The sequence below is a fragment of the Anastrepha ludens genome, chromosome 3 (assembly GCF_028408465.1).
Source record: "Anastrepha ludens isolate Willacy chromosome 3, idAnaLude1.1, whole genome shotgun sequence".
In the NCBI taxonomy this organism is placed as follows: Eukaryota; Metazoa; Arthropoda; class Insecta; order Diptera; family Tephritidae; genus Anastrepha; species Anastrepha ludens.
Genome location: NC_071499.1, coordinates 58678592 through 58694548, shown reverse-complemented (window position 1 = coordinate 58694548; position 15957 = coordinate 58678592). Strand labels below are relative to the sequence as shown.

Sequence of the window (15957 nt, the reverse complement as noted above, 5' to 3'; positions counted from 1 at the left end):
CTAAAACTTGGCTTTGTCAAACATAAATACCGAAAAGTGTTTTCATGCTCAACGAAATCGAAAATTGTATATCAAAATTTCATAAGTAAATTTATCAAGCTTTAAAATCTACAGGCAACTACAGCTACATATTCATATGAAATTTTATCTATGTAGTAAAACGTTTGTACACTTATTTATACATACATTGACTAGACGTTGCAAAGTGGCCACGTACGAATTTTCGCTGTGCACAATTGCAGCCACGATGTGGCGCCTTTTCAGTTGCTGCTGCGATAGGCCTGGCGGTGCAGGTGGTAGCATAGGTGTGATGAGGCGGGTATGCGCATTATTCCCTGTGCCATTGGCGCGACTGCCCGGCGGCAACATTAGATCTAAATCGAAACGTGATGCCGTTAAAGCGGCCTCTTCGTCGTCATTCTGCGAAAAAAAATAGAAAAAAAAACTGAAATGCTTAATATCATTTCTCAAAAATGCTTCTTCTTTGCTTCTCACCTCTGGTACGCCAGGCATTTTGTTGGCGCTCAGCTTTTGTGGTGATGCATGCGCAGAATCGCCGCAAGCTGACAGCGCTGCCGCATCCGGTATATCAATGCTGGAGGCCGCCGACTGGCGACCATCTCGTCCACCCACATCGTACTGATGCGATGAACCGCGTCGTATAGAGAACCAGCGCGACAATCGGCCACCTGGCGTTTCACCAGGTGTGGTGAGGTCCTCGCGTGCGCTTTGATGTGCTGTGGGCATGGTGCAGGCGCTAGCACGACGTGTTTGCGTGCTACTGCCACTGCTATCAGCGGCGCCGTTGCTGCCCGCCGACGAGTTGGTTGCGCAATTCGTGGATGTGTTGTTGGCAGCGTTTCCACTGTTCGAGGAACTCGTGCGCCATTTGTCAAAAGACAGATGCTGCTTGGCCTTGTTGAGTGTGGAACGCAATTGTGAATTGCGTTGATTGGTTGCGCTCAACGACGTCACGCTGCTGCGTTCCCGTTCGTCCTCCGTAGCTGCTTCTTCGTCAGAAGCTGTTAGTGCGCTATTGGCGTTGGGTTCTTGATCTATCGATTGTTCTGAACACCAACTGTCCTCGGATTGAACGGAGCGTGTTGAGGCGTTATGTTCGAGACGCTTTTTTGATGCTGAATTTGTAGATGTATTTGTTTGACTGTTGTTTGCGGTATCTGTGGTTGCGGTTGCGGTGCTTACACCAACGGCCGCTGAGCCGCCGTTGGTGGTGAAACTTCCGCCGGCAATTGTGTTGTTTGTATTTGCAACTAAGGCGGTTGCGGTGTTTTCCGCCTCGTTTGTTGGTTTGCCGACGCTGCTCGGACTGCCACAGCTTTTACTCGGCTTTTGATGATGATGGTGCTGTTGTTGTTGTTGATATTGTTGCAGCGGTGCTGCAAGAGTGTTGGAACTCAATAGCGTATGTAAGCCGTTATATGACGTGAGCGATGTATTCAACGGGTCGTGACGACGCAATGATGTGCTAGTGGCGTTGTGATGTAATTGTGCCGTAGTTGTAGTCGTGGTGCTGCCGTTGTTGCTATCGCCGAGCGGTGATAGCTCAGTACTGTTAATATCAAGTGCAGGTAAAGAATCCTCCCAGGAGCCTGAATTCAATTTAGACTCATCTGTAAACAGATAGAAAATGTGAAGAGATTAGAACTGTTTCTAGAAATTTATGCGTTGTTTTATAAAAATTGAAATCTGTGGTATGTAAATAGGTAATACATGTTCTCAACAAACAAACTTCTGCGATCTTAATTTGCAGAGCATAAAACCTTAGATTAATACTTGTAAATGTAACGAAAAGTTAGCAGAGCTTAGAGTAGGCGGCTGATCTTAATAATAGGGATTCACTCTGTGCCTACAGACACCCATTGTGGGCATCAGGAAAGAGTTTTCTAGTTTCGTCTCAATATGCTCTTTAACCACAACGATCTTTACGCGAATTTGATTAGACTCTCCAACGAGAGAGTGGTTCCCTAAAAAGCAGGAAGTGACTATTGAATTCTACCTCTATCAGCGAGGCTTATACTGCTTCTTCAGTTTCTTCCTCAGACATTTTTCTCGTTCACTTGTGTGCTTTCATATTTCCCGAAGCCCCATTGTGTCTTGGGATCTAGTACAGAGAGAATACATTTTTAGTAAGCCAGCGATCATCATCATCATCAGAAGGTCCAACACCCAAAAGACCCGTTAAGATCTACACAGACGGATCTAAAATGGTTATTTTGCGAAGAGCTTTCTATTAATGAACCCTTTAAACTACCTGTAGTGTTTTTCAGTGGAAATAAACGCTATTTATGAAGCCCTAAAATGGCTAAAAATAAACAGAATATCATCAACGAATATCTGCATCCTATCAGACAACCAAGCTGCCCTACGAGCCCTGGATGCATTCCAAACAACATCAAGGAGTGCCTTACGTTGTCGCCAATCTCTTAATGAGATGGCCAAGCAATATCGTATCATCTTATGCTCAGTTCCAGGCCACAGAGATATACCAGGGAACTGTAGGGCTGATCAACATGCAAGAGAAGGTACCTGTATGCCAAACATAAGTAATTTTATGGGGGTACCTCTTGCAACTTGTAAGCTTCTCATTAAGGACGCACTAATCAATTCTGCAAATCAGAGATGGATTAGCGCTAACACCTGCGAAATTGCTAGGCAAACATGGCCAAGGCTAAATTTACATCTGTCCAATAGTATTATAAAAGTGAGGAGACTTCAAATCAGGACCTTAGTAGGAGCCCTCACAAGACATTGTCTCATAGGAAATTATGCAAGGAGTTTACATGTATGATTTCTGTCGTAGCTGCAGGAATGAGATGGAGTTGGAAACAGTGCAACACCTTTTCTACACTTACCCAGCTCTAGCCAGAAGCAGGAACCAATATTTAAGATCCTCCTTTATGAATATATATAATCTATGCACTTTAGGTATCAACAACCTTTTACGCTTTTTCAAAAGCTCAGGATGGTTCAATATAGAAATGGAAATGTGGCCCAGCCTCTGCGGCTCACAACGGACGTATCTGGTCTAAGTGGCATCGTTGTCTCTATGTGCGATGCGGCTACCAAACCTAACCTAACCTAAGCCAGCGATACATACGAGTATAAACATGTCAATCTTTGAAACCGTTCTGAATTGGGAATTGATGCATAAATTCAAACAATCTCGTTTCTCACGTTCAGTTCTTGAATCTGCGTAATTATGGACACATTGAAGTTATACTCAAAAACAAAATATTGTTTGCTTTTGTTTTAAAAGATCTAAGTGAGATCTAGGTAAACTATATGCAGATAAAAATACTCATAGTAAAACTGTACAACTCCAATGTATACCAGAGGAAATAATCTTCCTCCTAATACTAAAATAGGATGATACTAAAATACACGACATGACTGTAAATCACCTATTTCGCTCGAATCTGCTATCATTTATCTATCTGTTATCACAACAAATACACATACATACATATGTACATCTACACCCACTACACACAAATCTTTGAAAGTGAATATCTTCTCGCTTGACTTTTGTCAATGAATAAAACCAATCGGAAATATATTTCCAAATAAAAAACACCGACGCATTTAAGACATTAATTCGACATTTTCATTTATTTGCAATTATTTGCAAAACCATTAATGTCCATTAAATCAACCAGCAAGTAAGATGTTGGCAACCCAAACATAAGCAATAAATCGTAACAAAACAGACAACACGCACACAAACAAGTGCACGAATTGCTCTGCAGGGAAATCCACTTATGCCGGGCTGATGTGCTTCGAGTGAATTTATAAGTAGAGCCGCACGAAACGGTATGAAAGTGGTGAAATTTCCTACCAAGTTTTGTTAGAAAAAAAACTGGAATTGCTGCTTATTGATATTATACTTTTTTTGAGAATTAGGCCAACGGGGAGAAATTAAATATGAAATTATTTTTTATTTTCGCTTAATCGTCCTTCACACGAAATACCTTTTCTCAGATCTTTCATGAAGTCTATTTATACCATGACAAAGCAAGTCTTCTCTGAGTTTTCATAACATACAGAAATAGCCGACTTCATTTCTAATTAGCGGTAAATAGCTTTTCGCGAAATTATTTATTCATCTTTTCAAGTATGTGAATAATAATTTACAGAGACTAAAGAGAGTATGAGAATGTAAGTGCTTTGCGGTTGGAAGGACATGAAATCGAATCCCAAGCATTGTTAAAGTATCTTGGAGTCCACATCGATGAGAAGCGGACATTCAAGGAGTATCTAAAGATAACCAGGCAAGGCAATGCGAGTGAATAACGTATTCATGCGTATGCCAGCAAACATGGGAGGACCTCAAGGAGGTAGACGCAAGATGGTCACAGCTGTATCGTGGCCACCAGGGTGCATCAGTTATTTCTTACGTCATTGCATTAATATTAATAACAATTGTAATTTTTAATATTTTTTAATAAAAGTTTAGGTCACTATAGTTGAATATATGTTAAATAAATTATAATTTGTCCGATCCTCAAATAATCATCACTTATAAAAAAAAAAAAATTCATGAAAATCACTTCATTTTCACGCATTCACAGTGGTGTTCCCCCTTAAATAGCAGTAAATCTCGATGTGTTGAAGGCGTCCGTGGTAAATATTGCGAAAAAGAGTAGAGATAATGAAGTTTTGTCATTTCTTTGAAAAAGTGATAGAAAGAACTGCAGCGGAGTTTGTAAGATCGTAGAATCTTACAGAAAGTTAAGGAGAGACGGAATGCATTATTTCGAGTAGTTTGAGAAGAAATAAATTATTCTGATATCACGGTGTCATTGATCACGTCGTCGTTTGTACGAAAATGTAGTGATATGTAGGCGCCCAGCAAAAAAGCCAAAGTTGACTTCAACAAAGCGTGAAATGCGGGAACAGTTACATAAAAACTGCCTATAAAACTGTTGGAGCAAATTAATCTTTACGACGTTTGCTTTCTCTATGATATTTAGTTATATTCGCCACAAAGATATTTTTTTTATTTTTTTTATTGGCTAGATTGCATTTGGCAATGAATGCCGTTTTCTTTCGTACCTGAAGCAAAAACTTTGATTCATAGGACGCAGGGTGACCGGTATTCAGATGATGATGAAGCATTTTCTAGCCAATAAACGGGTAACCCCTTTAATTGTTTTCACTTACTAGTTTAAGTTTAATAAATGGTAGAATTCGTATTTAAAAATTTATTCATCGTTATAATTTGATGTTGAAGTAAGTAAGTTTCTGTGATATAAAAACAATTTTAAATTTATTAATTTGAATTCTAATTTAATTTATTTAGAAATTCAAATTGTATCAGAAATTGCAGACACCTTACGACTTCACAACTGTAATGAGCGAAAAGGGCGTTTTTCTGCCTTTATTTTTAATTTTTTGCGTTTACTTTGATGCCATTTTGAAAACATTAATCAACACCATTGGCTTGACTAGAGCAGAGTTCGAACCTCTCCTTATTGAACTTTATTGAAATCTCACTAGTTTTAAGTTCAAATTTTGTTTCATTATTATCAGGTTTTTCCTACTGGGTACAACGTGCGCAAATAAATTTATTTACAAACGAGCAACATTTGCTGACCACTTGTTTTGGTTGTTTGCGGTGCCATAAACGTTGGCGAATACTTGAAAATGTTCTTGAAAAGCGGCGCCCACGCACTGGTAGAGCGTCCATTCATGAGCTGGAGCGTCACTGCCGGTTGACTGCCACGTACATATACATATACATATACATACATACATATACATATGTAAGTGCGTACATTTTTCTCTACTGCAAATTTAGTTTTCAGCAAACCTTCCTTTTGGCGTATATTTGGATTGGCCTACAGACACACCTGAACCCATGTACGCATATCTACGGATTAGAATTGTGCTCTGGTGTACGTTTTCATGCTCATACACACACAGTTACATATACTCGTTTGTTATTGCTGCGAATAGCCGTTTGGGCCGTTTAGTTTTAAAGCGTTGCTTTTATGAGCAATGGCTGAAGGCATTAAGCTTTATGAGTTTTTAAATCAATCAAATGGGCAATGAATGCTTCACTTTCAAATTTGTCACGCGCCTCGTTCTATTCAACTTGCGGGCAAACCAAATGCGATTTTAAGTAATAGGTGTACTAAATAAAAAAAAAACAAAAAAAAAAAATGCAAATTCTCAACTTCGAACAGTAGTTGGAAAATTATGCTTACTCATAGTGCCCATGTGAATATGTGGGTATTTGTGCATTAGGGTGGGTTAATTTGCACGGGAATATAGAAAATTATCATATAGCAAAAAATTATTATAAATAATAATGTTGAGAATTATTACAAATAATAATAACTAATAAAATCAATTACATTATTAATAATAATTTTTTAGTATACAATATATAATAATTTTAGCAAAGAATATGGAAGAAATGACGGGGTTTCGTTTTTTTTATTGAAATTAAAATACATTTTTTAGACCTCTGATGCGATTCCTTCTCAAGTGATTAAAGTATTTTGGTCATTGTCGTAAATTTTTTGAAAATTGTGTCTTTGTAGGCTTGAGTATAAAAATAAGTAGACTGAAAAACTTTAATATCAAATATTACTTATATATAAAATAATCAAAAGTGCGATTTATTTATTGTTGAAAAATTAATAATAGAAATTGTTTTATTTTAAATTTTAGTTTCTAATGTTTTAGGGTAAAATATACTTCTTAAATAATTCGTTTGTAATTTTTCTATTTTTGGTTTAAAATTTTTGAGAAAAGAATTTTTTTTGACATTTTCAAAAAAAAAACATATTAAATGCAAAAAATTTTTTGCGCATTTTTTTATTATTTTGTTAAAAACTTTTGAGGAAAGTTTGTTTTGACATTTTCCAAAAAATTATTTAGATTTAAAAAATATTTTTGGGATTTTTTGTTTTGTTTTTTTTTTTATGAAAAATTTTTGAGAAAATAATTTTTTTTGTAATTTTTTAAATAATAATTTTCATTAAATTGATATCACAAGGATCGTTTTATTTATTTTTGCATATATGTTCATTCGGGTACACAAAAAATTAACACAAATTAATATCGGTTTTTAAAAAATGAGGTGAAGGAACTAAATCCTATTAAAAAAAACAAAACAAAAAAAAAAGCAAAAAATCAAAAAGACAAATAATGGCAGCGAGAAGAATTTATAAATAATAAGGGAACTTAACAACTTGAAAACTTTTCGAAAAAAATTTAATTTATTTGTTAAATATTTTTTTTTATATTAATATGTTTTTTTTTTTAATATTTTTGTCATTAAAAAAATTCAATTAAATCGATGAGATATCGATATTAATGTCTATATAATTATCAAATGTGTACAAAATTATTCTATAAAGGTACAAGGTAAAGGGTACTCTATGAGGTACAAAAAAAGCCAAAAAACACAATTAATCAATCGCTGTTAGAAGAGATTGAAAAGAGTAAGAGAACTTAAAAACTTTAAAGTTTTAAAATAATCGGCACGGCGGTGATGAAAACAAAAACACTATTCAACCGAATCACTTGAAATTTGGATATGTTGTTCATCGTTATATGTTGTTGTATCGTTATCGTCGGAACTAGAATCATAATTTTATTTAAATAATTTCCAATTTTTTAAATTTAAAAACTAGTGAAAAAGACCCGGTTTTACGAACTTTTTTTTCAAAAGTGCGTCATTTTGTCAATTTTTCGATTTGTTCTAGTTCCGACCATAACTGCACCCTTTCTGATTAAGAATCTTCTTGAATTTTGTGTTTCAGATGAGCAGAAGTCTCGAAATCATCTACGCCGTCCGGGTTCGATTTTTCGAGAGGGTCATCTTCAGCGGCATTTTCATAATAATAAATATTGTTTCGAAAGTAAAAAAAAATTTTTTTGTATGCTCAATAAACGTACTAATAAGCCCAAAAAGTTGAAACATCGTTTTTTAAATTTTTAATGGCAAAAAAAAAATCGTGAAAATTTTGCACTTTTTCGAGCAGTAAAGGTGAAATAAAAATTTTACAATATTACTTATTAACAAAATCCGGTTTCATAGGCATACAGCTATCATGCATGCACAAACAATTATATGAGTTAAGGATTGCCTAATACCACATAAAAAATCAAGTACGCCCTACTATGTAAGCATAACTCACAAAGTTTTCAAATTATAGCGAAACAAAGAAAGCCAGTTAATTAATTTTGCTTACTGTAATTGCCACAGAAAAAAGCAATATTATGTGCACTAATTTCTTTAACTTGGCCATTTTGCCATTTTATAGCCAAAACCAGTTTGTCACCAAGTGTAGAATTTGAACTTCCTGCTCACATACTGATCTAATTTCCATTTATGTAGGAGCATCCACAGCCTTCTGAGTCAGCGTTTCATTCAGCATTTCAATTGCCCTTTTGCAAGCCTATGCAAATATTTACATTTGCATGTAAATCCAATTCATTCATCCATATCTAAACCAACAACTTTTCAACGCCCACCTTCGCGTCATGCAGGCAGTGTTGGCTGGCCAAGAAGAAGAAAAACATGTACAGAAATCGAAAAAAAAAACAGAAACAGAAAACAGAAAGAGGAAAAAAGGTAAGGAAAACAAGTGTTTGCACTTTTTCTTTTTGGCGCATGTTGTGCTGAACTTGAAGATAGGCGATTTGACGCAACATGTTGCATGTGCCTTCGTAGAATTGTGGGGAAAATGAAATGGATACCTTTAAATTTATATAACCACACATAAGTATCACCAAACATTCATACATTCTGTCACAAAAGTACTGAGAATAGGGTAATATAACACAAGTTAGCTATGCCTTAATCAGATTTATTTATTAGACTTGAAAGTAGGTCTCTCGCAAATATAATACAATTACGCCAACGAGGAACTCAATCATCAACATATTTTTCAAAATCATTTTCCATAATCGACTTCAGTTCTTGCCTCAGATTATAAAGGGTTTCTCAATAACAGGTGCTATTTTGAATAGCCCGCTATTTCGGTAGATGCTACTTTTGAAGCTGTCATTTTTTGGTATTTGACAAGTAGAAACTACACCATTAATAAAAATGGAACGATGCACGCTTAAGCAACGCATTGAAATGATTAAAATTCACTATAAAAATGGTGAAAATTTGGCAGAGACGGTTCGTAAAACTCGAACATTTTTGGGTCATCGTGAAGCACCATGCCGAACCGCAATACAGAAATAGGTAAAAAAATTCGAGCTGTTGGGGCGAGTTAGTGATGTGAAGAATAAAAGCCGCGCACGTCACTCAAGAATAGCCGAAATCATTGCTCTTGTAGGCGGAAGTGTTGAAGAAAACTCAGGTTTGTCCATTGTCCATTTGTCCAGAAATTAGGCATTACACAAACGTCATTACACCATATTTTGCATAAAGATTTGGGTCTTAAGGCTTATAAAGGCCAGTTAACACAAGAACTCAAGCCGGCCGATCATCAACAACGTCGTGTCTTTGCGGATTGGGTCGTTGAAATGCATGAAAATGATCCGGAATTCCATTGAAAAATCATCTTGAGTAATGAGGCGCATTTCCACCTCGGTGGCTTCGTCAACAAGCAAAATTATCAGATCTGGGGCTCAGAAAATCCAAGAATTATTGTCGAAAAGCCTCTCTATCCTCAACGTGTGACTGTTTGGTGCGGTTTATGGTCCGGCGGATTCATGGACCTTACTTTTTCGAAAATTAAGCTGGAGCAACAGTTACGGTGAATGGATTGCGCTAACGAGAGATGATTAGCGATTTTTTATAGCCGGAATTGGATGGTATTGATCTAGACAACGTATATTTTAAACAAGGCGGCGCTACGTGCCATACAAGTTAAGAAACCGTTGATCTTTTATGGGAAAAGTTTCCGGACCGTGTTATCTCTCGTAAGGGTGATCACAATTGGCCACCGAGATCTTGAGATTTTACACCTTGTTACTTTTTTCTTTGGGGCCACGTGAAAGATAAGGTCTACGCCAACAGCCCAGGGTCGATTCAAGACCTCAAAGATGGAGTTCGTGAGGCTATCGAAGACATAGGGCAGCCACTTTGCAATTCGGTTATGGAAAATTTCATGAAAAGGGTATTGTCCTGTACGCTTGGTCGTGGTGGTCATTTGCCTGATGTTATTTTGCACTTTTAACGGCATACCTTCCTCTTTATAATGAAATAAACATCCGATCATTTATATTAATTAAAAAATTGCAATTTCTTTGAATATCAAAATAACAGAGAAGAAGAAAGCCAGCCGGACCCAAATCAGGTGCATAAGAAGGTTGTTCGATATTTGAGAGATTGTGGCCAGAGATTCGTTTGCAACGATAGCCTTGCTAGATTAGATGGTGAATGGCATATAAATCCAATTTCCTTCACATCCGCATATAAATCCGATTTCCTCAAGTCTCAGCCGGATCTTGACATTTTCATAGGTGATGCGCATTAGACCGCACCTTACAAGGAAAAAGAAAAGAAAAATTTCGTCGTACACTCTTGAGTTAAGGTGGTTTTGCAGGGGAAATTTCGAAAAAGTACACGCACGCGGTTGTTGTTGTTGTAGCAGCATAAACATTCCCCATACTTACAAAGGAGAATGCTGCTGGAGTGACAGTTCTTGGCCGGATATAAACCCCGGTCGTTTCGGTAACGTTGAACCGACTGTCGTGGAAACCTACGCGGTAGTTGAGGTCAATGACAACAGTCTCCTCTAGACAAAAACATATGTAGATATATTCTATCCTACTTTGACACAGTAAATACCGAAGATATGGCGAAAAATGTAAAAACGCGATCACTATGTTTGGTCTAAACATTTTTTTATTCTCCTAGATTCTTTTGCTACTGAGTTTTCTTTGTCGAAAACTATGATAATTGCAATGTTGGGCGCTTAATTGTAAATAGGCTGTGAGAGAATATATTTTTCTTTTCTACATTTCAAATAAAAAAATAAAAAAAAAAATTGGAAAATATCCCACATGTTTGGCTCCATAAATCTGGCTTTTTTCGACACATTTTCTTTTTCGAACGTCATATAACCGCTTTCGCTATTATTTATTTACCAGCTACTCTTTAAATTTCGAATTTTTTCAATCCCTTAAACAGACTTTTTAGTTGCTCACTTCCCGGTAATTTTTTTGACAGAATGTGCGTACGTGTGGGTGACTACTAGGCCGGGTCGATTTGTGGGGTGGCAAAAAAATCGCCCATTGCTCTGTGAAAATCATATTCTAGGGATCAAAATAAGAAACTTTGCCGAAGGAACCATACCTCTAAAACGAATTCTGATGTCCCCCAATTTGGGTCGAACTTTTTAGTTTCTTTTCTCATGTAAAGGCCAGAAATGGTGATATTTTGGATTTGATTGTATGGGGAACCCCCCCGGGGAGTTTCAGTGGGTGTGCCACTGGCATGGGTGGATCGGCCGTCCAAAGTTAGTGGGGTTCGGTCATACATTTGGACTCGATTGGAGCACTCTAAATGGGTCAAAGAGGGATTTTTCGTTCGACCCAAATTGGGGGACATCAAAATTCGTTTTAGAGGTATGGTTCCATCCGCAAAGTTTCTTATTTTGATCCCTAGAATACGATTTTCACAGAGCAATGAGCGATTTTTAAATCGACCCGCCCTAGTGACTACAGACACCCGAAGTACACTTATTTGCTTGTCAAAGACGCTTTTGAATTAAATATTGGACGCAATTCGCTTGCTGAAGATATTTGTTAGTATAAAAAAATCTATTTTTATATTGCATTACCCACCGTGGGAGATGTAAATGAGCCTCCTAGCGCTCCATTTCAGTTAACCTTTACTTTGAAATTGAAATAAAAATAAATACAAATTAAAAAAAGAAAAAAAATGTCAAGCAACAAACTCGTGTTGCCGGTGACATGCAGTGCGAAAAGACTCGTAGGTTGGCAAAAATAAATTGAATAAAGGAAAATAAGAGCAGCAAACAAGAACTGTAACTCACTTCTGGTTTATGAGCATTTGTGTGTTTGTACTCGTGCATTCATACATACATACATACATATACTTCTGCTATAATTTGATCAGTTGCTTTGACAGGGTTCTGTTTTTTGTTTTTGTTTTGTTTTTTTGCCTTTTCGACCCATATTTAATTCATTTTCGTTTTGCTGTGTGGCGCATAATGGTGTCTACGCAGTCTTCGATTTGTCGGCGTAATTGAGGCTTTTTCTTTATTTTGTGTTTTATGTTTGGAAATATTGCAAATGTACATAACTATCTGCAATGTTAGTTGCTCGTTGCAAAACGCAAAAAAGAAAGTGGTTACCAATAATGACGTCACTATATTCAGCTTGATCAACGCCTGAATATCATTCATGAAATATTTTCGTTTAGGTTGGGTTAAAGTGGCTGCTAATATTCAAGTTTTCGAAGGTGACTCGTTTAGGTCCAAAAGGGGCCTTTGTGGTCTCAGTTCTGGCCATTTTCTCACTTAAGATTGAACTAATTTGTATGTGGACAAATTGTTGCAACTCATATACTTATAGGTCCATCAGACATCCAGGGATGTGTTGAGAGAAGGGTGAAAAAAGGAATCGCAATGTTTTGGCATCACCATTGACCATTTTTCGGGAAACCAATTCTTGTAACTTGTTTTGATTTTACAAGACGTAGTAGGTTGCGTTTGGAAAAGATAAGTGACATAGATATAGCTCTATCTAACAAAGTCCAAATATGCTATGCTATCCTGCTTGCGAGTTTTTTAGGACATCGCCCCTAAGCCTGTTGGATAAACTAAACTCCAGATTCGTCGAAATATAGGGCCTACGGTTCTCGAAGCTGTATACCAGCGAGATGAATCTCTCACTACTTAATTCATTTGCAGCATAATTTCCAAACATATCACCATGGGCCGAAAGCATCAACACATATTTTGTATATTTCGCTTGATTTCAAATTTAAAGCTCACCTATATCATAAAACTCAAACCGCCTTACAACAGTCAATTGACCTTAAAATAAACAGATTTTCAAAATAATTTGTAAGTGAGTGGAAGCATTTGGATGAACTATGAATTCAAATTGGACTTAAATAAGATATATTTAAGGTTTGCACTTCGACCTCAAGGACTTTTGTGGCCTCTACTCATCACAGTTGGTCATCCAGACACTATTACTTTATTAAACTTAAGACAGCGCTGGGTTGGGCTGAGCGATCCCGCCTTTCTGCTGGCTGCAATTGTCCGAGATGTCTTAACGTTCTTCGCGCTATAGTACCACCTTCAAGGAGAAAGTGTATTGGAGTCTACAGGAATTGGTTGCCGAAACGTCAAGATTCAGTGGACCATATTTACGTATAGATGACTGCGCAGTCTGCAATGGTCTGTGAGTATTCCCGTGAGCATTCTCAGTTTATCCTTGAGGAGAATTATGAGTTCTTTAAACCTCTTTTGGTTGAGCTTCCTCCGTAAGGATTTCGTCCGGCGTAGGCCCATAGTTTGGTGCCAGCTAACCTCCCTTAGCCTTAGCTCTTCATTCCTAAGGTTCTCCTTGATGGTGTGCTGTTCTATAGAAAGGAAGGGTTCAGGTCCTATTAATAACGAGGTTGCGACCTCTCTTACCAGTGCGTCCGCTACTTCGTTCTTATTAATGCGTTAAGTAGAAATTTAACAGATGAACGGCATATGAAACATAGTATCATAGAATTAACCGACTCCGATGATTTCGGCAAATATTTTCCCATAACAATTATAAATTTACTTCCGAAAAAATTCATTCAGCTAGGTCGATGCTTCACTAGGTACCATAATCGCGGACAGCAAACGGTCACTCAGAAAATGTCCAGTTTCGATAGGGTCGTACCAGAGGGAGAGCAGTGTCAGATGGTTGGGTTTGAGCGAGCATGCGAAGAGGTGCGCCATAGCGTGCGAAGCTGCTTCACATAATGTCCATATCTTTGGGATATCGATTTCTATTCCGGATAAGTAGAATTTTGATGCTAAAATATTCAGAACGTAATTGTGCTAGTATTACGCGAGTCTTGCGAGCCAACTCAAACTCTTCGTCTACTATAAAGAGTAGTTGGACTCCATTTCATGACATTCATGTGGGGGGAAAGCTTATGGGATTGCTAATGGTAGATATGCCCTGCGTTCCACACAAGAAAATAATTGTAGATAGTAGAAAGACCTTTGGGTTTAGTGAATATCGTGCGCTTTCGTTCTTTTTGTTCACGAAATTAGCAGGAAGTCTAGAAGAAGCTGTCTAAAATTTGTGGGGGAGAAGTCTACGATAAGAAGCCAACAGAAGCCATTAGCAGAGCATTGCACTTATGCTACTTGAAAGATAGCACAAGGGCATAAGGTTAGTGTTCGGCTGACATAAGAATTTACACCGTGTCTGGTGAGTCTTCTTAGGATTCGTCTACTGCAATCTATTCTGAATTTTGAGTGATGGAAATCTTTAGTTTGATTTTTGCGCGCTCTATTGTGATTGACTTGCGCCACCTTGTATATATGTTGCCACTAACTTTTCTTTTTTTGGCCCAAATGTTGTCGGTTATCGATTTGCGAACTTGCTGTGGTTCTGTGGGAGGGAGAGAAAATTGCCATTTATTGTCCCTAAATCCATTTTCAGGTTATCAACAGCCGCTATTGTCGGTTTGTCATCTGCCTGTGTGTTATCAAATTACAGCTTGACCTGCTACGGCTAAGTTGTGAAGAAGGTTTGTCAGGGTAGAATCTAAAGCTTACGAGAGTCAACAAGCGAGAAAGTTGAGAGATGAGTCTATCTCGTTTCCTGCTAAAGTGAATATACCACTCATTCAGAAGAAATGAAAAACATAGAAAAAGAAAAGGAAGCTGCAAAAGGAGACCAGCTACAGCCTACTGTTTTGGCGACAACTTGAAAGCGTACAACTGCAAACATCGAAAAGATAGCAGCGCAACACATTAGTAGACAATTATTTGTTGCATACGCAACTCGATAATCTAGTTTTACTTTTACGATGACATATCTGTAGAGGCATTTGTAAACATGGGCGCGAAATACGACACTTGCAACATAAGCTACACATCTTCGCAGCATCTCACCGGTATACTGCCCCCGTCTTTGGCGTCTTTAATAGAGCATACTTTGTCGGCCATTCAGTAGTTAGCTAGTAGCTATTAAGCATACAAATAACTACACATACACTTACATACATACATACATATGTACATATGTTCGTACGCATATCCTGAAATGCGTTGTTGTATTCGTATTTGTGCTATTGGTGCCACTGTTTGACCAATTTCCCATTTGTTTATTTGTTTGTCTTCGCAACGCCACCAACTAACCTGTTGTACCCGGCATTAGGCGTTGATATCTGTGCGCTTTGTGCAGATTCATATCTCACACCGGTTTTCATATAGCCTCAGCTAGCAAATGTGGATAAATGTATGTATGTATGTATGCTGTTAGTTGTGCGTTTGGCCGTCAGTTGACATGATTAATCGATTTGTTCCTGTGGTAATATTACACATCGTTAGATGCGTGTTGTCACCACTTGGCTTTATTGGCACTTAAGTTGCCAGCTAAGTGGGAATGCAACGTGTCGCCATGTATCTGATACCCACATTCATCCATATACATACAAATGCGCATATTTCGCCAATACGCGTCAAAGTAACGCATCAATGTTAGATCTCGTTTTTGGCGTCACTTTCGTAGTAAATCAACACGTCCGACTATAAATAAAATGTTAAAGCCAATAAAAAGTTTGGATTTACGGTTTCGATTTCAATGTATCTTTTTTTGAACTTTAATCGCATTTATTTTAGATGGGGATAGTGGCGAGCGGTTATAGCGAATGATGACTCTTGATGGTTGTATTAACCGCTTCACACTACTGATGAAGATGATGAGAGTCAAAATGGCTGAATCTTAGTTCTCTTTAAAAAGGAACCCATAGTGTAAGGAAATATTGCTTGC

At 37.5% G+C, this 15957-nt stretch overlaps 1 protein-coding gene across 1 annotated transcript in view; it reads right to left on the bottom strand.

Moving 5' to 3' along the window:
- The window catches only part of LOC128857524 (uncharacterized), a 33171-nt gene extending 17796 nt beyond the window's left edge, over positions 1 to 15375 (bottom strand). Inside the window, exons 1-3 of the mRNA XM_054093275.1 lie at positions 15324 to 15375; positions 496 to 1631; positions 187 to 420 (exon numbers count right to left, since the gene is read on the bottom strand). Of these exons, the coding sequence (XP_053949250.1) occupies positions 187 to 420; positions 496 to 1631; positions 15324 to 15375 (1422 nt within the window). The remainder of the gene's footprint in view (positions 1 to 186; positions 421 to 495; positions 1632 to 15323) is intronic.
- Positions 15376 to 15957: the final 582 nt, after the last annotated feature.